Here is a 22,223-nt window from a genome sequence, read left to right as displayed (position 1 = left end):
AACTGGGGAAACTAAAATGCCATGTTTGGTTAAAAAAAACAGAAAAGAAAAAAACTCTGCACATCATCCTGAATGAGATAGATAGATAGATAGATAGATAGATAGATAGATAGATAGATAGATAGATAGATAGATAGATAGATAGATAGATAGATAGATAGATAGATAGANTAGATAGATAGATAGATAGATAGATAGATAGATAGATAGATAGATAGATAGATAGATAGATAGATAGATAGATAGATAGATAGATAGATAGATAGCAATTGTGCAACATGCAGCTGTATAAACCCACTGTCGACTAGAGCCATCCAGTGGTGCTTTAAGGGAACTAAAAAAAAAAGAAAAGAATTAAACACTTTGGATTTGGCAATAAGAATGTAAAATGGTATCTGAATATGAAAAGAGTACGTTTTTGTCTTTTAACATCCCCATCTCATCCAGATTTTCTTGAAATTTCGCTTTTTGCTGACTGAATATAAATGTAGTTGTTTTTTCAGTCTTTTATGCATCTCCTCTCTCTTCAGCCATTTACTGTAGTTGATTGTATTATTCTAAACGTCTATTAAATTTTATTTAGGGATTTAGGGGCCTAAATTTTATTTGGTAAAGTAGCCAGTAATTTTACTGAAGAGTAGCGATAGGCTACTTCATCATACTATTATAAATTAAGACAAAATGTAGAAAAGTTCAGGGGTATGAATACATTTTTAAAATAGAGTAAACCCGAAAGGTCTTAGTGAAAGCGCCTATTTATTTTTCTTTTTCATTAGGTTTTTTTTCTTCTATATATATTTCATTGACAACATCTCGGTTAAATAAGCAGGTAAAAATAAGACATAATGTTTAAATCCACCTCATTTTTAGTGCGTTCAAACCTGACTGAATGACGCCATTACTCTCAAATTACCATCATTTACTGAGATCAGACACGTTGACCCCGTAGCACAAGCCGTTTCCATGGGAACGGTCCTCATACGGAAGCTCGCGTGAATAACAGAGGGAGGGAGTGAAACGCGAAGCGGACGGGAGGCAGCGCTCGGAGGCCTGACGTGGAAGGTGTCCGGACCAGAGAAACAAACTCCTGAGCAACAGAACCGGCGAAGGTCCAGTCGGCCTGAAGCTTCACGCCACTCGGCAGCATGAGTCTGGATAAAGCAAAGCTGTGCGACTCGCTGTTGATCTGGGTAAGTCTGAAGTTAGCGAGGTTTCCGAGCGAGGCTAACCTGCCCCGGGGCTAACAGGTGACAGCAGGTGTTCGGCAAATTCACGTAAATAAATTCTTGAGGTAAAACGGAACGTTTTGTTTTACTCTCCTGTGATACAATACAAGCAGTTATTAGTTCTTGGAAACGGTGTTAGCTACTCTTCAGTCAAGCTAACAAGCTGTAAACAAACTGAGCAATATGGTCTTGGAGGTCTGTTTACCAAAGCAAAGTTAGCTGCTAAACAAACAAACCCAAACTGGCGTCAGCTTCCAACATGCTAAACTTTCCTTTAAAGCTAAGAGAAAACACACTTCTTTGGCTCTTCCCCAAAGAGTAACGTGACACACTGAGCACAAGTTGGTATTAATTGACAAAATTGACTATTAATGCCAAGTCTGGTATTAATAGCAATCATCATTTAAGCTTTAAAGAGAAATACGTGTGAGTATTTAGAGATTTGAGATTCATACCTCTTCGTGCTTTTGCAAACTGATCTATTTTGTGTTTCTTTCTGCCACTGTTTGTTATAAAGTAATCAAATGTGCCCAAAGATTAAAATATTTTCTTTCTGGTAATTTCTGGCTGAATTTTGTTTCAAACTGTGTATTTGAAACAAAATGTACAGTTTGTTTGGTTCATATTTTGTAGGACCCAAATGACGTGGTAGTAATTTCAAAGCAGCTGGTTTGCAGCTGTATGGTTAAGTTTATGTAAAGCGACTCATGTTAACATTTTTAATGTTTTTATTCTCAGTTGCAGACATTTCAGGTCCCGTCATGTGATAACAAGCACGATCTAACGAGTGGAGTGGCCATTGCTCACGTGCTCTACAGAATGTAAGCATTGCGTACTTATAGACTTTATGCTCTTCTGATTCGTGTAAAAGAAGAACTTAAATCAAATGTTTAAAAAAAAAAACAACAACTAATTTACAGTTCTGCTGAGAAGTTTACATCCTCTCTTTATCAGTACAAATGGACGACCATCTGAATTCTTCAACTTCCGCCCAAATCAAAAGCTAGATAATTGAAACTTGGATACAATCAGGAGTTCAAATGTTCAGCTTCCCTCACTCCTATGCAAGATTTATGGAATAAACTTTAATTAGGTTGGACCAAAACCAGAAAACCAACCATTATAAATGAGGTCTACCATTTCTTATAAAAGGTCAAATATCCAATCAGTACTTTATCAGAATGTTTTTAATGACTATCAGATGTGTATATTTGAAACATGTACATATAAAATTGGTCCAGTGTGGGCTAGAATTTCTTTTACATATATTTACACTTGTATAAGTATTCAATCCTGGGTAAAAAGGGTTCTAATTAAGAGTGCACCAATTTCTGTTCGATTACTAATATTTTTAAAAGCCTGATTTCGATTTTAGCTGATAACGTTTGTTGTTGTTGTTTTTTTTTTGTTTTGTTTTGTTTTTTTCTCATTTTAACGGCAAAGTCATTAAAGGTGTTTTCACACCTTATAGTCCAGTAGATTTGGTTCAATTGGGAACCAAAGTTGCAACATTTGTTACATTTTCAGCTGGTGTGGTTTTCTTTCACACCACATTGTGTCAAACGAGCCAGACCTTTTGAAAAACCTGTTCCCCTCCTCACCTGCGGTGGCGCTGCATCAAGATCTGCTCAAGGATGTGACGCATAATTCTCTGAAGAAGTCACTGAGCATCATGACTTCTTCAGAGTCATGACTTCTTCAGAAGTCATGACTTCAGAAGTCATGACATTTCTTGACGAAATGTAAAAAAAAAAATGTGGTGGCGTCATATTTTGGTGATTGTAGGATTTCTCTTTAGTTGTTGGTAAAAGACAACGAGCCATTTCTCCCGCTAGAATTAGAATATTGTTTGTTTTGGTTGTATTTACCCAGAATGCCCTGCGCTATAGTCCACTTCCTGCTTTTGCAGCTGTCTCCGTTTTACTTGGCGTTCACGTATGCATTTGAATCAAGACCTCGGCTTGTAGGAAAAAGTTTTTTTTGGTCCACGTCTGAGCAGCTAGCTTAAAAATGTTCTAACATCAAACCTGTTGTTCCACTTCAGGACACTTGACTTTTTTTTCTCCCCTTCTCATTATTCCCATGTCATGTAACTTTAATGAGCATCTTTACTCGAATGCCACCGTATTTAAAAGAACAAAGGCTGTGTTACTGCTGCTGCTCCCTGTGGATTATGATGTCCAGAGAGACATATTGTGACTGCAGCTCTGCGTTCTCGTTAACAGAGACCCCTCTTGGTTTAATGAGACGTGGCTTGGCAGGATCAAGGAGGAGAGCGAGGCCAACTGGCGCCTTAAAGTAACGTTTGAAGAGCTGCAGAACATCCCTTTTGTTTTTGTTGTCTTTGACTAAAACTAAAAAGAAAATCACAGTGTCATCTCCTGTTTCTGTCTTTCTAGGTCAGCAACTTGAAGAAGGTCCTGAAAAGCATGCTGGAGTATTACCATGATGTAAGACAGTTTTTTTGGGGGGGTTTTTTGTCGGTTCATCTCAATGAATCACAGTATTGTCAAAATTTTATCTAGTTCAGTGATTTAATTCAAAACAGGAAGCTCATATTGTTTATAATCATTCCAGACAAATTGATATTTGAAATGTTTATTTTTGGTTATTTTTTCGCTTTTTTGTCTCTCATCTTCTGTACATTACTAAAAGGTTTAGGAAGGTTTGCTGGCCAGTCAACCACAGTAGCTGCATCACAGATGAACTTGGAGTGTTGCTTTGATTCTTTCATGCATGTTTGAGGAATCCTTTAATCTTCATGGCAACCATTTAGCTGTGCAAAAATGCTTGGGTGGACCTAACCCCGCCTCCTTGGAACTTCAACTTCCAAGCTTCTGCCTCACTGAAGAACGCCACCATCTGGAGCCCGGTGGAACCAGCTCCTTCAGAGTAGCCAGCAGCAATTAATGGAACTGCCAGAGAGCAGCTCGTTATAGGAGCTACTTCTCAGTGCAATGTTGGTAGAAACGTTGCTAAGGTAAATAGAGGAGCCAWGTTGTGATGACTTACTGAAGGTGGAGTTTCTTAAAGAGACAGAGGCCCAATTTCAAGGCTTAAATTCTAAAGTCAAATTTGTTTGACTTTGATAGAGACAGSATTTTTATCATTAAAGGTAACATAGTTCCTTGATTGTGCTATAAGGTGGCACTGTGTGGCWGGAATGCACATAATGCAAAGAATAAATATACATATAAGAAAAGTTGTGAACTTCCCCCAGAACTTTAGAATTCACAATGTTTTAAGGCTGTGGTTGTCTCTGTTGCTCATGTTGTGTTCACATTTTCCACTAACGTTTTCTTTTTTTTCTTCCACTCAACTTTCCATGAATATGCTTAGATCAGTCTTTCTCGAACTGTGGTCCCCAGACCACAGGTGGTCCGCGGGCGAGGTGCGAGGTACTGCATGTAAACGACCGTTTATGTCCTGTGACGTGAGCTCAAAGTGCGACGCTACAGCTAGCTTACCAAGTTATTGTGTTATAATAACTGGCTTAAAGTCGGGTCACTCAAAATAAAAGAAAAGCTGCAGATAGCGGTGGAAAGAAAACAACTCTAAGAATATTATATAATCAGAGGAAGCTAAGTGATAGCTGCTGCTGTGGAATTCTTTTGAACATTTTTTATTAAAAAGGGTGTAATTAAATACTATAAATAAATACAATTGATAGAAATTGGTTGGATTATATTTTTATTTAATGGTGCTGAAAATTATTTTTTTGTTTTTTCTGCAACAACTCAAGTCTATTTTACTTTAACTGTGCTTCTTAATTACAAATAGCCCTAAATGTTATTAATACGCATAACACTTGGTAATAAAGAAAACAGCTWATTTTTTTATTCCCATGTGTTTGACGTCATTGGAAAGTTTAGATTTCACACTTTCAGAATCTGTAAATGACTCAAAATGCCCATGTAGGCGGGTCACAGGGCCATTTTCAGGTTAGGTGGCAGATAAAGGTGACTGTTTGTTAAATGGGTTAAGTGTTTCTTGGCCTGAAAAGGTTTGAGAAAYGCCGGCTTAGATCCAACTATCTGTTGGCCGCCAGCGCAGATAGCAGCTACGTTTTGTGGCTACTGTTTATTGGACTAAGGTCAGTCCCAGCGGTCTTCTCCATGACATGACATGGCCGTAATATTTCTATAAAAAACTTTTTTTTTTTTGTTTTATATAATATTCTACACTCCATATAAACGAATGAGTTTCCGTTGGCTGTAAGTCATGTTTTCACATTGAAATACTCAAAAAAAAAAAAAAAAAAAAAAACTTTTTGACAATGTTGTGATTCTTTGAGATGCCCCCCGCCCCCTTACTTCTCTAATTCTGTTTGGTTCATGGCTGTGTTTGGACATGTGACCTTTGACCTTCCGTGTCGTGGCCAGGTGCTCGGTCAGCAGGTGTCCGACGAGCATTTACCAGACGTGAACCTCATAGGCGAGCTGGGAGACGTGACGGAGCTGGGCAAGCTGCTGCAGCTCGTGTTGGGCTGCGCCGTCAGCTGTGAAAAGAAACAAGGTAAAAAAATAAACAAAATCCACRTGTCAACCACAAGGTTATTTTAACTCTCGTTATYGACACTTTTTCCCCCATTTCCCAGAATAAACTTTAAAGTTTGAACCGTCGGTTTAATGAACCTGAGCTGRTTTCATTTTAGGAAAGATTATTTGCGTTAATCTGCGTCTGGCTGCACATCGACACCTTTTGTTGTCATCGTCTCCCAAACAGAGCAAATCCAGCAGATTATGACACTTGAGGAATCTGTCCAGCATGTTGTGATGACAGCCATTCAGGAGGTGAGTGAGCACCCCGACTCATCCGCTCCTCGCKCTCTMTCTTTTTTTTTTGTTTCTTGTTTTAATCCAGATGTTAGTCATGGGTGTAATTCATACGGATAAACATTTAGACTGAAATAGTTCCACCCCAAATCCTGCTTTGTGCTGTTCTAAGAATAGATTTGGTGCTTTTGAGGGCCAACGCTGTAGGAGTTGATTAATATTGAACTCRGGAAGATTGTCTTCAAATGAGATATTAATAAAGCTGAGCAGACCTGCATCTGCCAGCGCGGTTCTTGTCTGTTTTTATCTGTCATTTCCTGCTGCTCGGTTTCAGCTTCTAACGAAGGAACCGACATCTGAACCAGGAAGTCCAGAGACGTATGGAGACTTTGACTACCAGGTAAATATCACAAAGTCGGTACAGGGAAATTATGAAGCAGAGGATCTTATGTGTTTATGTCTGTGATGTGAAAGGGGTGAGAAAATAATTAAAAAAAAACTTAAATAGTCAGATTTTGTTTTTTTCTTTAGGTTCAAAATGGATGGTGTTCTTTGTGGATCCAAAGCTTAAAAAGAGATATTGCACGTTTTCTGTATTAATTAAAAAGGCATCTAGTTTTCAATTTCTTTTTTTTGTTCGACTGAACAAATGTATTTTCAGTAAAAAGGACAAAATTTGGGTCTTTTTCTTTCTAAACTCAAAGTGTTACCAAGATTTATTTTGTCTAGTCGGCGCAAATATCTCAGTACACTTGAAATACGACAAAATAACCTACATATAACATTTCACCAAGATATAGGGGCTTGATTTAAGTCAATAATTCCTTAATATCCATCCATCCATCCATCCATTTTCTTGACACCCTTGTCCCTCAGTGGGGTCRGGAGGGTTAATTCCTTAATATAGATTTAGTAAAGTACTAGTTCCACCAGCAGATTATTTTCGCTTAAAGATTTTTGTCTTTTATAAGATCAAAAAATGCAGGGAAACTCGTACTTTTTARTCRATATCCAGAAATGTTTGGCTGAAATGTTGTTGGTACTTTAGTTTTGCCTTTGTTCAAGTAAACTAAGACAAATACATCAAATACTTTGGTAACATTTAGTGTTTTTGCAGTGTGCCTTTATATTCCTGTCACAATAAACCAATTAATCGCATGACAAATTAAAAGAAACTTGATAATTTTCATTTGTACAATTGATCGTTTTTCTCTCTTTTTACCAAAAAGTGGATGATAAAAGTCTTCAGTCTGGTGTTTTGGTCCCAACTATCCCTTTTTAAAGATCATTTTGTTTACACAGACTTCATAATTTATTTTATTTGTTGTTTCTGTTGTTTTCCAAATTTATTTTTGAATATTTAAAATGTCTTCCAGTTCCAGTGTTTAAATGTTTGTTAGAATTTAAAGTTTATTGATAACTGAGAATGTGTCCTTGCATTTATGTGGCGTTATTACTATTATATCTATGAAAACGCCCTCAAAACAACAGCATTGTTTAGCGTAGTAAGTTCTGGGACAATTTATCGTCCAGCAAAATTTGTTATCGTGACGCAGTAAATAAAAAAATTTAAATTGCAGTTGAAGAAGAGCTTTTCAGATTATACAATAAAAAGAGAAAAACTTCACAGTTGTGCTCATTGTGTTGCACTCTCAATGCTGGAAAGTTTGTGGTAGCGTGTGAAACTGAGCGCTTGCGTTGCTCTTCTGACACGCCGRTGTCTCCTCCGATTCTCCGACGTGACGTCTCTTCTCTCTGCACTCTTTCAGTCCAGGAAGTATTACTTTCTGAGTGAGGAAGCTGGCGAGAAGGAGGACCTGACGCAGCGCTGCAGAGACCTTGAGCATCAGGTCAGTCGGCTGAACGGTGATTTTTAGCAAATGTTTCCATCTCTAGTAAAGTCAGAATCAGTTTTTTACAAAGCTTTTCTCTGCACCGACRTGCTGCTCTCTGCCAGAGATTATCAGAACTTTTTTCACTTTGGCTTCTATTGATTACCCTGCAGGATATCATCTTATTTGTGACTCTTTTTTTCCCTCTTCCCCCTTTAACACACTTTCTTGCCAGTAGTTGCGTAACATCTAGATGAAACTGACACATTGCCTTGGGATGGATCGGTAGCCAACAATAATTTGTGCTCTCTCTCGGCCCACCTGTTTGTTTACTTGCTCGGCCCACACGTTGGGAATTAGTCAGCGGTGTTGTTTTAGGAGCTATTTGCTGTTACTGGCCCGGCGCTGCAAACACGCAATCTGTCCTAAAAAGTTCAGCGCGGGCTTATGCTGCCTGGAAAACGTGTCCCGTTTGAAAAGTTTCCACTTGTTTTGTTTTTTTCTGGTGGTTAAAAGATCAAAATTGTTGGAGTTGTTTCCAACTAAAAAAAAATACAGCAGCAGTTCCAGTATAAGGATTCTTGTTRTATCTAATCTTAGCATGAGGATCTGGTTTAAACCCTCGGGGTAGGGGATGGGTGGGGTGGAGCGCTGTGAGGGAATATTGAACGTCAGCTGACCGAGCAGCACTGACCCCAGAGCATGTGAAGTGACAAAGAAGCTCATGTTTTAAAGACTTTCTTTGCACTAAAACGTGGTGAGTTTCTTTTGTGTTACCTCATAGGTTTTCTCTAAATAAATCTGCCTGAAATTGAACAAATTTGTTCACCTTCACACACTTGGGAATATTTTGCCTTGAGGATTTTTGTTCTTTACTTGCATTTTTTTTATGTAGTAAAAACCAGGTATGCACTGATCCACTTTTTTCCCTTCCTGTATCAATACAGATATCTTTTTTTTTTTTTTTAAACATCGACCAAATGTACTGAATTACAAATTTATGTGATAAATCTGCACACTTGTGTACATACAAATGGCATCACAAGKTTGGTCAAACTTTAATTTGTTCAGTCTGTGCAATTAGGAGTAGAAGAGCCAGTGTAATATAAATAATAAACTTAAATTGAGAAAAACAAAAGGCTGAATACCTTGATCAAACATAAACAGCAACAAACCTTCTTTGAAATGGTTCGGAAAGTAAAATTAGGAGTTCTAAATGTAACGTAAAATAAATAATAAAGCACATCGCTCGGAGAACAAAACATAGAATTAAACAATCTAGAAATTTTTTTTTTTCAATATTGTGACCGATGCAGATATTTATATCTGATCAGTGTGTCTCTACACTCTACAGTGTCGAAACACCTTTCCCCTCCCCCATTAAATCTCTCGATGTGTTTGCAACGTTTTGCATCAAGTCTCTCTGCCCTCCTGCAGCTGTCGCTGAGCGCGGAGGAGAGGTCGTCCCTCCAGGCGGAGGTCCGCTCCCTGAGGGAGAGGCTTAGCCGCAGCGACTCTCTGGATGCCACAACCACCGCCATCACGGGCAAGAAGCTGCTGCTGCTGCAGAGTCAGATGGAGCAGCTGCAGGAGGAGAACTACAGGTTGGCTGAAAACATCACTGTGAYAACTGGTAGCTTTTCTACCCACTTGCGAGATATTTTGGTGGYAGGCTYGAGCGTCTACTCGAGTCACCYTGGTCGCGTTTGTTTCTCACCCACATGAACCGCCTTGCGTCCCAGGCTGGAGAACGGCAGAGACGACCTGCGCGTTCGTGCAGACATGCTGRAGCGAGAGGTGGCTGACCTGCAGCAGAGGAACGAGGAGCTGACGAGTCTGGCGCACGAAGCCCAGGCTCTTAAAGACGAGATGGACATCCTCAGGTGACCTCAGGTTCTCTACTATCAAAATCAATCAGTCATGAGCTGGAATGGTGACCAACACAACTGTACATGTGCTTTAGAGTAGCAGTGTAACACATGACACRATAAAGTCAAGKTTGTTTGTTTTGTTTGTTTTGTATAGCACATTTCAGCAGCAACTTCAAAGAGCTTTACATAACAACATGATACAGTCATAAATGAAGAAACRAGTAATAAAAATAACATTTTGTCAGATGCCATCATCAGGCAAATACACTTTGAATATATGGATCAATGTTCCAGTTATTACCAAATGATAGCCTTAATTTAATACAAAATTATTAAATACAACAATATTATTGTTTATCACGATGACTTCTGAGGCAATTTATCATCCATCTATATATATTAAGGTGACACKGATCAGGACACAAAGCTGACAAATCCTTCCTGACGTTAATTGAAGGCGTTTCTTATTCACGTCCATTGATTAAATGACTTTTTCCCCAAGCATGGTTAACCGTTACCCACCCCCCCCCCGTCCCTCTGCTGCCCCCTCAGACACTCGTCTGACCGGGTGAACCAGCTGGAGGCGCTGGTGGAGACCTACAAGAGGAAGCTGGAGGACCTGGGCGACCTGCGCAGACAGGTGCGCCTCCTGGAGGAGCGCAACACCGTGTACATGCAGCGCACCTGCGAGCTGGAGGAGGAGCTGCGGCGGGCCAACGCCGTCCGCGGTCAGCTGGACACCTACAAGAGACAGGCACGCCGCGTCATCTGTTCGCCATCTGAGCGATGATAAACTGAGTCTGGCTGCTGCATGTGTTTGGAGAGATTTGCTGTTTTCCTGGAGCGCTTCTCGCAGACTGCGTGTGCTTTCTGATTTTTWTTTTTTTTTTTTCTGTGTGTGTTTTTATTTATTTATTTTTTTTCTAGGCTCATGAGCTTCACAACAGGCACACAGCGGAGGCCATGAAGGCTGAGAAGTGGCAGTTTGAGTAYAAGAATCTTTATGACAAGTATGACGCACTGCTGAAGGAGAAAGAAGTGAGTTGTTGCTCCTCGTCAGCACATTTGGAAGATGTTGTGTGGATCAGCACTTCTCTGCTGCTGAGACTGTTGCCAGGCAGATATTGTGCTGCTGACTCCCACCTGATCTGATCCGCTTCTAGTAAAGTCTCAGATCTGAGAGCGATCTGTCCGTGTTACATAAAGGTTGATGTCATGTTGTTTTACGAAAATGAATATCCAATATTAACAGGTTTGTATCAGTAACAAATKTGTCCAAGAAGTTATTGCAATAAATGATAATGTTGTTTTGACACCATCTTCAAGTGATGTAACGCAAAAATAAATTCATTCTCAAAGATTAATAATCTTTAAATTCTAGTGAACATTCAACACTAGAACTGGAAAACATTTTAAATATCCATAATAAATAAACAAAACAGAAACAACAGATAAAATGAATTATTTCTAGTTGGGGCTGGTTGAGACAAAAGCACCAGACTGAAGACTTTTGTTGTTCAGTTTTTGTAGAAAGAAAGAAAAGAGAAAAACAATAAATAGAAATTATTGAACTTGTTTCAATTTATCATGTGATTAATTGATTTATTGCAACAGGTCCAGATATTAATATTGCTATCATGGCTGACAATTTGTGCTACTTTTATATAAATATCCATCACTGTCAACAAATACTTCCCTCCAAAACAAACAATGTTTAAATAATAAATAATAAAATAACAAAGTTGATATCGGCCAAGTTTTAGTTAACGGACCGACACCCAGATCTTAAAAAAAATCAGCCAGTACCGATGGTGAAGATTTATCGTGCGTCCTTTATGTAAAATGCATCGTTTGCTAATGTAACATAACAAAACATGAATAAGAAAAAAACAAAGGGGTGTCATTTATCCCAGTTTACTAAATCAGAACTTCTAACATTCTGGAAAACATGTTTCCTTTTCTCTTCTGCAGCGTCTCATTTCAGAAAGAGACTCGCTTCGGGAAGCAAACGATGAGCTGCGGTGTGCACAGGTCCAGCAGGGCTGCCTGAGCGGAACAGGTGGGAGAATCATCCCGAATATTTTTATCTATTGATTGCATTGAAATACGATGGTGTTTCCTAAGACTAGTTCATACGTCTTTGTTTCTCCCTGCAGCAGACTTGTCCGACGGTGACGTGACGGTGGGGAACCTCGCTGCAGAGATCATGCCCACTGAGCTAAAGTACGTCCATGTGTCCATCTGAACCAGAGCTTTACGTTGGTGCCGTGCTCATTGTGGAGTTTTAATTTTGGAAGCTGACCGCTCAGCTGGCCAGTGGATTGGTAACACAGCGTCACATAAGAGCCTCCTCAGTCAGGCCCACCGTTCCCCTGGCCGTCTCCCGTTCCTTCCCCTCATCCTGCCTTTCTGCTTTTTCTCCATCTTCTGCCTTCGACAGGGAAACGGTCGTCCGTCTGCAGAGCGAGAACAAGATGCTGTGCGCTCAGGAGGAGACCTACAGACAGAAACTAGTGGAGGTCCAGGCCGAGCTGGAAGAGGCGCAGCGCAGCAAGAACAGCCTGGAAACCCAGAACAGGTAGGAGTTTGTTCATGAATTCATTAAACGTTTCAACTTTTTTTTTTCTTTCTCTCTTTCAGCAATGTTGGATAAGCGTTCCCCTCCGGGGAGGGGCACCATATTGTGCGTTCCCGGGTATTAAACTGTTGATTTGGCTGAGGGTAGGAGTGATATCTGCCTAAATGTCAACTCGCCCTCTGGACTGCGTGTGGAGCGGAGCTGTGTGGGCTGGGCTGGAGGACAGGCAGCAGAAAGCCAGATTGTCCCTACAGCGTGTGTGTTTACGTGCAAGAGTGTGTGTGTGTGTGTTTACATGCCTGTGGGCATGTGGACATGTGGGTGGACTGTTTGTGTGTGTGCGTGTGTGTGTGTCCGTCCGTCCAATGCAACACCAGGCTGAGGGTGTGGGAAGCATCCCCAGCAACAGTAACAGGAGGAGAGGAGTGGAGTGAGCATGCTCAGTAGAGCGGAGCGCTGAATGGACGACAGGTGCTCACAGCAGATGCACAAAGTTTCACTTGAAACATCTTTAGCCCACTGTGGAATCGCTAAATAATTTAAACGGAGATAATTTAAGGATCTTTTTTCAACAGAGGATGGTGAAATATTTGAAATGCTCATATCTATAAAGGACTATTACATTGTCAAATCTTCTACAGCTGATTTTAGAAAGTTCACTCAATGCTAATGGTAATATGAACAAAATGTTACATTTAGCTTAAATATCAGTTTTTAGCAATACTTTTTTCTGGGACAACTTTATTTCAAACAAAAAAAAATAGAGGAAGGAAATAAAACAGACAGTAGAGAACAAGTTATAAACTGCTAAATACCATGTGCTTTAGCATTAGCTTCTTTTAATACTGTGATAATGTAGCACTTTAGCTCAGTGTTAAAGCGCTATAACCCGTTCATTTTCCTGTCTGTATCAGAACCATTAGCTTTTTGCTAACAGCTGTTGAAATAGTGCTTTAGCTTCAGCATTAGCTTCTGCTAAATATCATACTGGCGTAGTGCATTAGCTTCCACTAAATTCTGTGTTAATGTAGCGCTTTAGCTAAATACCATGTAGGTGTTTTAGCAGAGCTGTTGTTTGTGATTGCTTCTTTAAGGTTAGCTCAACGAACTTCTTAGTTAGCGATGCGCTCCACTGCCTCTGCTGCTAACACGAATCAGTCAACAAATGATGGTCCTTAAACAGGATCACGGCGTCGCAGAGTTGGTATTCATTTCAGACTTATAATACTTTTTCATAAAATCCACATTAAAATCTTCTTCCTCCCTCCCTGTTGTCCATGCCAAGGTTGAACCAGCAGCAGATCTCAGAGCTGCGCTCTCAGGTGGAGGAGCTCCAGAAAGCGCTGCAGCAGCAGGACAGCAAACACGAGGACGTGAGTGGAATAATCCGCCTCTCCTGCTCTGTTGCTTTTCACCGTTACTCAGCATACTGTCCACAATCAGACCGATGGAATGCCGACTCTTTATACGGCCTAATCAATTTATAATTTCTGAAATGGAAAAATAATCCTTTTTGCACGGCTCACTCAGAGATTAGCTAGAAAGACCACTTGGCCTTGGAGGACTGCAGTGTTTGCTCTCCTTGTGGGACCTGTTGTGTGGCACTTTAACCCATGTTTGCTGTGGTGATTCAGCGCTAACGCCTGCCCCTCTCTGTTTGTCTCTCTCCACTTCTCCCCCCTCTCCTCCTCCTCTTCCCCCCATCCTACATCTGCCAAAATCAGGCCATCGTAAGTACGGCCCATCCTCCGTCCAAGAGGCCCATGATTTCACTCTGCGACAGCTCGACTCTCGCCGCTTACACGTTTCATGTTTTCATCCTTCACATAGTGTGAATCTTACGTTAACATTTTGTGTTTTTTCTCTTCTTATTGAACCGAAGTCGTCATTGTTGAAGAAAAAGCTGGAGGAGCATTTGTAAGTCATTCACCTCCGCTGCTGCTTGGTGTCTGTTTACCACCGATGGGATTCGTCTAAAGTGACTCATTTGTTTCAGGGAGAAGCTGAATGAAGCTCACTCTGACCTCCGGAAGAAACGGGAGGTCATCGACGACCTTGAGCCCAAAGCGGACAGCAACAGTTAAGACCCGTTGTTTTTTTGTGTTTTTTTTCCACGACTCTCCCGGCTTATTGGTTCATGCTGTGGAGTTCTGAACGCGCCTGTTTTTTCTCAGTGGCCAAGAAGATAGATGAACTCCAGGAGATCCTTCGGAAGAAGGACGAGGACATGAAACAGATGGAGCAGAGATACAAACGCTACATGGAGAAAGCCAGAACGGTCAGTCCTCGTCGAGGGAACACACTCCTCTCATCAACATGGCTCATTAAAGGAGCCTTCCGTCATTTAAAGCTTCAAATGAGACGAAATCTGCTAGATATTTACAAAACAGAGCAGTCTTCTGAAAGGGACCCACAATCAGTTGTAATATCAGACTGTATTTGAGAAATATTTATTACAGATTTATTTTTAAAAATACTGTTTATATATACGTCAGCGGACATATGCTAGGTGCTACAGCGCTAGCTCCATCAGAAAAGTATTTTTTGCGCTTTGAGCGACATTCAAACCTTTCCGTTTGAAAGCCAGTGCAGCAACGACAAAGGAAAGTGAAGATGAGGAGGACCAAGAGGATGAAGAGGGGAGTGATAGAAACATTTTACGTATTGCACAGTGTGTGGCAAAGTCATCTTTGTTGAAGAAACAAAAATGAGTTTTGGTGTTGCTCTTACACAAAGAAAATACCGATACTTTTTATCTAAGTTGAATCAAACTTTTGGTGTAACTGCATCCTCATTCTGGCAGGCACTCTGAATGAAATGGTGACCCCTGCAGGTGAAAAATATAATCACGATAGAAAATTTTTGAAGTTATTGTGAGGTTTCGCTATGGGTGCACCAATTTATCAGCGCCGCTTTTCTTTTTTTTGAAAGGTTTTATTGGCTCTTGTGGTCTTTATTTCATAGTTAATTGACGGGAAAGTTGGTAATGAGAGAAGGGGAAAGACATGTGGCAAAGGTCGCCAGGCCAGGAATCGAACCTCCAACGGTCACGTCGAGGACTAAGGCCTCCATAGGACTAAGGTTGTGCTTGACCCCCAGAAAATCGGCACCCTCAGTGCCGATTTTCTTAATTTTGGGAGATTGGTGACAGACCAATTCATTCTTATAAAAACAATCTGATCCCCTGATCTTATCATCTCGGCAAAGGTCTAAAAATGAGCCACTCTCCTCTCCTGCTCTGCAGTGAGAGAGACAGAGCGACAGACTCAGACACCAGGTCATGTCTCCACGTTTGCAGTTAACAAAAGTCTAGCAACTTTCTTGCTATATTTAGCGACAAAAAAAAAGTGTTGTCAGCCAAAATCGGAATCGACAGGTCAGGCTTTTTAAAGATTGGTAATCGGTGATCGGCCAGAAAACGGCAATCGGTGCACCGCTAGTTTTTATGTTTAACAACTTTGAAGTTAATGAGGATATTTCAACATATTTTGGCCAACATGTTCAACTAGTTGTCGATCCCTTTAACTACTAGTTGCTGTAGGTTTTTCGACTAAATATTCTCTGATTTATGTTGGATGTTGGACCCCTGACATACTGTAGAGTTGAAGTCTTGTTCAGGTTTCTCAGTGGCTGAAACATGAGATGTAGCAGCAGTGAAGCCCTTCTATCTGTTCAACTTTACCTCATTTTTTTATGTGGCCACCACAAAATGAATGTGATGAATCATCACATTGAAATGTCATTTTGAAGTGGAGGAATGCATGATTTGTATGGGTGTTGTTTTTTTTCTAGTCTGACCAAAGTTAAGCTTCAAACTGCAACATGTTCTGGCAGCATTATGCTGTGGAAATGCTAATCTGCGAATGCAACAGTTTTATGTCAAGTAATCATGTTTCTGAATGACCTAGTCAAAGCACACACCTAAAATCTATTCAGAATGAAGCAGCAGAAGGATCTACAACCTACAGATTGGTCACAAACGCACACCACACTTTTCAGATTTTATTTTCGACAGTTACCATCCTGGTAGAACACGTTTTCAGCGTGACGAAGCGTTTCCAGGGCGACAGAAAGGCGTCATCAGGAGGATGTTTTCTGTATGCAGGTGATCAAAACTCTGGATCCCAAGCCGCCGGCTCCGACTCCCGACGTCCAGTCTCTGAGGAACCAGCTGACGGAGAAGGAAAGAAAACTCCAGCATCTGGAGGTGAGCCGCGTAAAGAGCGTCGGCCGGTGAAACTCCACTTGTTTTGTTTTTTTTCCCCCCAAAGTGTCACTAAAAAGCGTCGGGCGCATTCGTTTCTCCTCCAGCACGACTACGAACAGAGCCGAGTCAGACACAGCCAGGAGGAGAAGCTCATAATCAGCGCCTGGTACAACATGGTCGGTACGAGGAGCGTCGCCTCGTTTTCTCAGCTCCGTGTCTTTCTTAACCCCCCTGCCGTTTCCTCCGCAGGGCATGGCGTTGCACCAGCAGGTGTCGGGCGAGCGGCTGGGACCTGGAAACCAGGCCATGTCCTTCCTGGCCCAGCAGAGACAGTCCACCAACGCCCGGCGCGGCCTGGTCCGCCTCCAGCCCAGATGAGGCGGGACGGGACGGCCAGGTCCACCTCTAACCTTGATGCCTTCACTTGGACCGCTGCACGTTTCCCTCTGTCTCGTGTTGCTGCTGCCCCCTGCTGGCTCACAGCCACATGACAGTGCTGTGTTTTTCTGTAATTTGCCTCCAGCAGGTTTTGTCACCTTTTCAGGTGACTCTTTTTGTTTCTTGTGTAGCCTCTACAACTCAGTCTTGTGTTTTAATCTTTTTTATTACTATTATTATTTAATATTAGGTTAAACGGTACAAGTTTGGATCATTTTAATGTGATGAAGGGTATTAGTAGGATATTTCCGGTTAAAGAAGGCGTATAGCATAAAATCACTACACTGTTTTTGTTGAGTTCCCTCCCGTCTTCGTCTAAAACGTAAACACTGGAGGGAACCCGGTCGTCAGGGGTGGATGGGAAATGTATAGTGTTCACTTGAATGTTTTTCTGAAATGCAAACTTCGTAGAACTCTTTACACTGGAGCACTTTTATTGTTAGAAAGCCGGATGTGTTCAGTGCCTTGTACAGGATCAGAACTGTTTCCTTTGTGGAGCAGGCCGGCGATGAACACGATCAACCTCTTCTCTGTTTTATGCATTGAAGTTTAGATTTATGTTTTTTTTCTTTTTTTCTCAATATTGTATTTTTTTTTATTATCACACTAAAGGTTGAAACAGGGTACGTGGTTGTGGGTGGAGCCTAACGGCGCTCACCGCTTCCCGCTGCTGGAATCGTGTTAATCTCAGTTTAAAGCTGGATGATCAAACTACTGATGTTCGGCCGTTTTTTCTGTTGCTGACGCCTCATGGAAGGAAACTTTGACGTAACGCCTGAATCTGTGCCGTTGTCTGACAGGAAGCGAGCGGCAGATAAAAGGCATGATCAAACACTAAATCTGCCTTTTCTTTACCCAGACTTTTTCTTTTTTTTTGCTCATTATATATCAGAACTGGGATCTTGTAACATGTTTGACCCCAGTTGACGCTTTGTGCCGTTTTCTCCTCAGGCCACAGTCATGTTGCTGTGCACGTTTTTTTTAATTCATTGCTTTTGATTTATTTATGGTTTGAAGCCGTAGCATGGTGCGAAGGGGCTTGGTTGTGTTTTTCATACTGTGGTCTGGTAGATAACTTGGTGCTGTAATGGGGATCTGAGGCACGTTAAAGAGCCGTAGTTCTGTTCTACTGCTGTACATCAAATAAACTGGATCCGAACAGGAAAATCACATCTGTTTGGTTTCTCTACATTCACTCTTTTAGGTTCATCTGGAAACTTTTGTACATGAAAACGACATCAGGCCTTCAAAAGTAATTCTGCCCCTTGAAGAGGGGAAGGAGACTTACAAGAAAAAAATTCAGGTTAATCTCAGAAATGTTCTAGAAAAAAATTAGAAATTTCAAACAATCAAAAACTTTTGATTTCTGAAACTTAATTTCCAAACCATTTTCTAGAAAATTTAATAGATTCATCTCAATTCTTTTTTTTTTTTCTTCCGTAAACGTTCCACTTTTGGATCTCAAATATATATATATAAAAAAAAAAAATACAAATTCTGGAAAATTGCAGAGATTAACCTCAAAGTTTCTGAGTCTTTAGGTGGAAATGTTCTCTTGTACTCTTCTTTTTTTTTTCTCTACAATGGCCTGAGTACAGCATCATACTTAACACTTCTAAATATTATAAATGATAAATATCTTTTCAGTTTTGTTAGATATCTGAAGAAATGGCATCATTGAAGACTGCAGTATGATTCAGGTGGTGGCAGAATCATGCTGTGGGTTTGAGCAAAGGTGGTAGAGGTTTCAAAAGATTAGTAGTTATAATCTACAGTGAGAAAAATAGTTTTACAAACTATTAAATTGGCGGTCTGAAAAAATTTAACCCAACGCTTTCTGGAATGTAGGTTAAAAAAAATTAAACCAGGGTTTTTTTATGAAACAAAATGTGTAAATGTTTGACTTTTCCAAAGCTTGGCCTCTTTAGGAACGTTGTGATAATTCAGTCACCATCTTAAAAGTCATGATGAATAATCAAAACTTCCCACATCCTTTGTGCAAGTGTCAAAACGGCCCAATGAACTACAGGAGGGCATTGTTTATCGATCACACCAGTTCACACACAGCTGGACGTCTCCATATGGAGTCACCAGAGATCATAGTGATTAATAACGCAGAGCAATAACTCTGCTCTCTGTAGGAATGAATCCTTAATTTAAGTAAATCTTTAGTTTGACAAATCGTGCCTCTGCTGAACCTGTACTTTSCTCCACTATAGACTTCTAGTCACATGAACTCGTGTGATTTTTGTTTTTACTGTATATTATGGTTTATGGCTGCTCATAAATAAATTAAAAGCAGAAATCAAATAGATTTCTACAGAGGTGATGAAATAAACATTTAAATAAGACATTGTACATCTTTTTGTATTTGATTTGTACAGACATGCAGAATAAGTAAACTCAGATTAAAGGTTGGATACTTCCATTGTTTGTTTGTTTTTTTAGACTATGCTACTCAAAGTATTTTATTTTAAAAGCTTTTTACATGTCTTTGCCAGCAGTGTCAATTCACTGCATTTGGGATGAGTTGTGTGACATACCTTCTTTATCTGCAGGGTGAATATAGTTACTCTGAGAAATTCACATCAAAAATAGAAAAAAAATAATTTCATTTTATTCAGCTGGAGGAGCTGAATATGTATTTTTTTCATGCATAGGGGGATTTTAAAAAGCCACAAAAATATTCTTAGTCAAATGTTTTTGATAAGTTATTGTACCGTCACTTTTTTTAATAGTCTGTATTTCACCCCAGCGTCTGAACAGCGCCCCCTGGAGTCGTATTGTCGAATGACCATAGAATGTTTTTGTAACACCGACACAGTAGGAGGCGCTAGAGACACAACGCCGTTGGGGGGAAAAAAAAATAATAAACATGGCCGACCGACGGTAATGGGTGGCAAAAGTTAGCGACGATAAAGCTTTGAAGTTGCTCGTTATTCTTATCGGTATTTGAAGCTTCTTTCACGTTGAAGACTACATTTAATGTGTTGACACCTCCGGGAGGGGAGTTGACGGCGGAAGGTAGTTTGTTTCTCACCGAGAGGCCTTACAAGAAACGACTGTTAGCCACGTTAGCAGGCTAGCCTGCGTCTGCTTTTGTTTTTTTCTCGATTTATAACATTTGTGGACCACAAGACGGACGTTTTCTTTTTCACTTGGACATTTTGTGCTTATTTTTAAGTAATTGAATCGGTATATTCCTATTATTTTCCTTTCTTTCCTGGGTCCAAGTAGTTGTTAGCAAGCCGCCTTTTAAACATCTAGCTTAAAAACAAAGCCACAGTGAGTAGTAAAGCCGCTCGCTTTGAGTCGTCGGACTGTGGGTGTGAGACATGGATCCAAAGCGAGCACACGGCAAACATAAGACCAGCGGCGGGAGCAGCAGCGGGGGCTCCAGCCCGGCGTCTCCCTCCAGCAGCCCCGCGGCGTCGGGGGTAGCCAACGCGTTCGCAAACGACGGCAGCTTCATGGAGATTTTTAAGAAGAAGATGGAGGAGGAGCAGAGGAAAAAGGAGGCGCAGCAAACAGGTGGAGAAGCGAGAGCCACCGAGCAAGGACAGACCTCAGTGGAAAAGAAGGCCCTCCCTGTGACCAGCTTTGTAAGGGGTTTAGCAGTTGTAAGACGAGATAGCAGTAGTTCAGCTCACCCAAGCTGAAATACCGGGATTGAGTTTAACACGCGGTGAAATTTTGTGATTTATAATTGTAGTTTTTAAAATATATATATATATTTATTTTTTTTATATATATAATTAGACGCCAGTATCAATATTCAAACTGCTAGCTGAGTAAAGGTTAGGGTTGCTCTTCACTGGTGATGCTCTCACTGGTGGTGCAGCAGGAGGCTAAATCTAGTCCCTCTGCTCTGGTGTAGTTTCCTTCATTGGCAATCCACCTGCAAGGACCCCTGTAACGGTGTCAGTCTTCTATCCCCTCACCCAGGTGGGGAAGCGCCGGGGCGGTGTGTTCCTTAAGACCGGAATGGTTGCGAAGAAGCAGAAACAGGACGCAGAAGTAAGTATGGCACATGGGTTTCCTACACGACATCGTGCTTTTCTGAGGCATAATCTGAGAATAATGGCGATATAAAATGCAGCAGCTTTTGTATAGTAGTACTAAAAAAAAAAAAAAGCTATTGCTGCGTTGTCTTCATTTAGTTTGTCTCGACTACTCTAAAATCCTTTTAAATCGTTTATAGATCAACATTTGTGGTAGATTGTGGTTTAATTTCTGAAGGAATTGTTGAAATTATTTTTGCTCGTTTTTCATTAATTGAACCTTAAAACTCACATTTTCCCATCTTTAAAACCACCAGTGGATTCCTCATATTGGTGTTTTTGAGTTTATTGAAAGTCAGTAATGGGAAAAAATATTAGTTTTTTTTTGGAAAGTCATAATTGGTGAGTCTGATTGGTTTTTCTAGTTACCATTTTGTATTTTTCTCGTTTTGCATTATACCGTCAGTAGCCCTCATGTTTTCTCCACACAGGCTGAGGCAGGAAAGAGCGATGCTTGGTCAAAGTACATGGCTGAGGTGAAAAAGTACAAAGCCCACCAGTGCAGCGACGACGATAAAACCAGACCGCTGGTCAAATAGGCGAAGCGACGACGCTTTTGGGAGAGAAACCCACCCAGGAGGAGCTCCAGAGGAGACGACCTTTAGTGACCTCCTCTTACTGCCAGTTGAAGTCACCTTCACTGTCGTTAAAGAAGAAAAAAAAAAACTGCTTTGGCTGATTCAAGTCTTTTCCTTTGTTTTTGTTATTTTTGTCTCATTTGGTTTCTGGTGTCAAAAGGTGTTGACGCATCTCGGTATCATTTTTCATGCCTTCGATGTCATATTTGTGTTAATCCATGTATAACTTAAACAGATTACATAGCCTACCAATGGTTTGAATTAAATCCAATTTCAATTGTTTTGTGTCACTGTTGGGTATTTTTACAGATCAATGTCCTCATTCCTGTTTTAACCAATTTTCATTGAGTTTCTGTAAAAAAAAAAAAAAAAACATCTTTTGGTTTCAAACTTCCAGACTTTTTCCATTGATTTTTCCAACGTTTGATTAAAACATTTAACTGTGCTTAAAATGCTAAATGCCATGTGAAGATTTTTAGGAAGTTTTGTGGATGTCAGTTTTATCCTCATATGTGGAGGTATAATGAGATGGAGCTCGTTTTGTTGCGACTCGTCTTAAATCAACATCTTGGATCAACATTTTCAGTGCTCAACTGTAGGAACACTGGCTTTTATACTATACAGAGAACTGTAAGAATAGATAATATACATTTTAGG

General features: G+C 40.5%; 2 protein-coding genes across 8 annotated transcripts; both read left to right on the top strand.

Annotated features, from left to right (window-relative positions):
* Positions 1-902: 902 nt before the first annotated feature.
* On the top strand, positions 903-17,066 carry hook2 (hook microtubule-tethering protein 2). Of its 7 annotated transcripts, none has more exons than XM_008415413.2 (23): positions 904-1,190; positions 1,965-2,047; positions 3,452-3,524; positions 3,626-3,676; positions 5,609-5,741; positions 5,952-6,019; positions 6,336-6,401; positions 7,771-7,851; positions 9,271-9,437; positions 9,576-9,716; positions 10,257-10,458; positions 10,632-10,742; positions 11,676-11,763; positions 11,864-11,927; positions 12,145-12,282; positions 13,568-13,655; positions 14,007-14,012; positions 14,165-14,199; positions 14,279-14,361; positions 14,457-14,560; positions 16,388-16,489; positions 16,594-16,669; positions 16,739-17,066. In XM_008415413.2, exons 1-23 carry the CDS (start codon positions 1,146-1,148, stop codon positions 16,978-16,980), a joined length of 2,247 nt encoding a protein of 748 aa, XP_008413635.1. In that variant the 5' UTR covers positions 904-1,145; the 3' UTR covers positions 16,981-17,066. The 7 variants fall into 7 exon arrangements, with proteins under 7 accessions (XP_008413637.1, XP_008413635.1, XP_008413642.1 ...); XM_008415412.2 differs by having other exon boundaries at positions 906-1,190; positions 11,861-11,927; XM_008415416.2 differs by having other exon boundaries at positions 910-1,190; positions 11,861-11,927; positions 16,594-16,665; positions 16,739-16,956.
* A 2,705-nt stretch (positions 17,067-19,771) lies between these two features.
* trir (telomerase RNA component interacting RNase) lies at positions 19,772-21,846 on the top strand. The gene is made up of 3 exons (XM_008415411.2): positions 19,772-20,529; positions 20,873-20,944; positions 21,420-21,846. The coding sequence occupies exons 1-3, from the start codon at positions 20,263-20,265 to the stop codon at positions 21,525-21,527; spliced, it is 447 nt and encodes a 148-aa protein (XP_008413633.1). The 5' UTR covers positions 19,772-20,262; the 3' UTR covers positions 21,528-21,846.
* Positions 21,847-22,223: the final 377 nt, after the last annotated feature.

The sequence above is a fragment of the Poecilia reticulata genome, linkage group LG8 (genome assembly GCF_000633615.1).
Source record: "Poecilia reticulata strain Guanapo linkage group LG8, Guppy_female_1.0+MT, whole genome shotgun sequence".
Lineage (NCBI taxonomy): Eukaryota > Metazoa > Chordata > Actinopteri > Cyprinodontiformes > Poeciliidae > Poecilia > Poecilia reticulata.
Note: the sequence above shows the minus strand (reverse complement) of the source record. Positions and strands in the feature narration are given on the sequence as shown.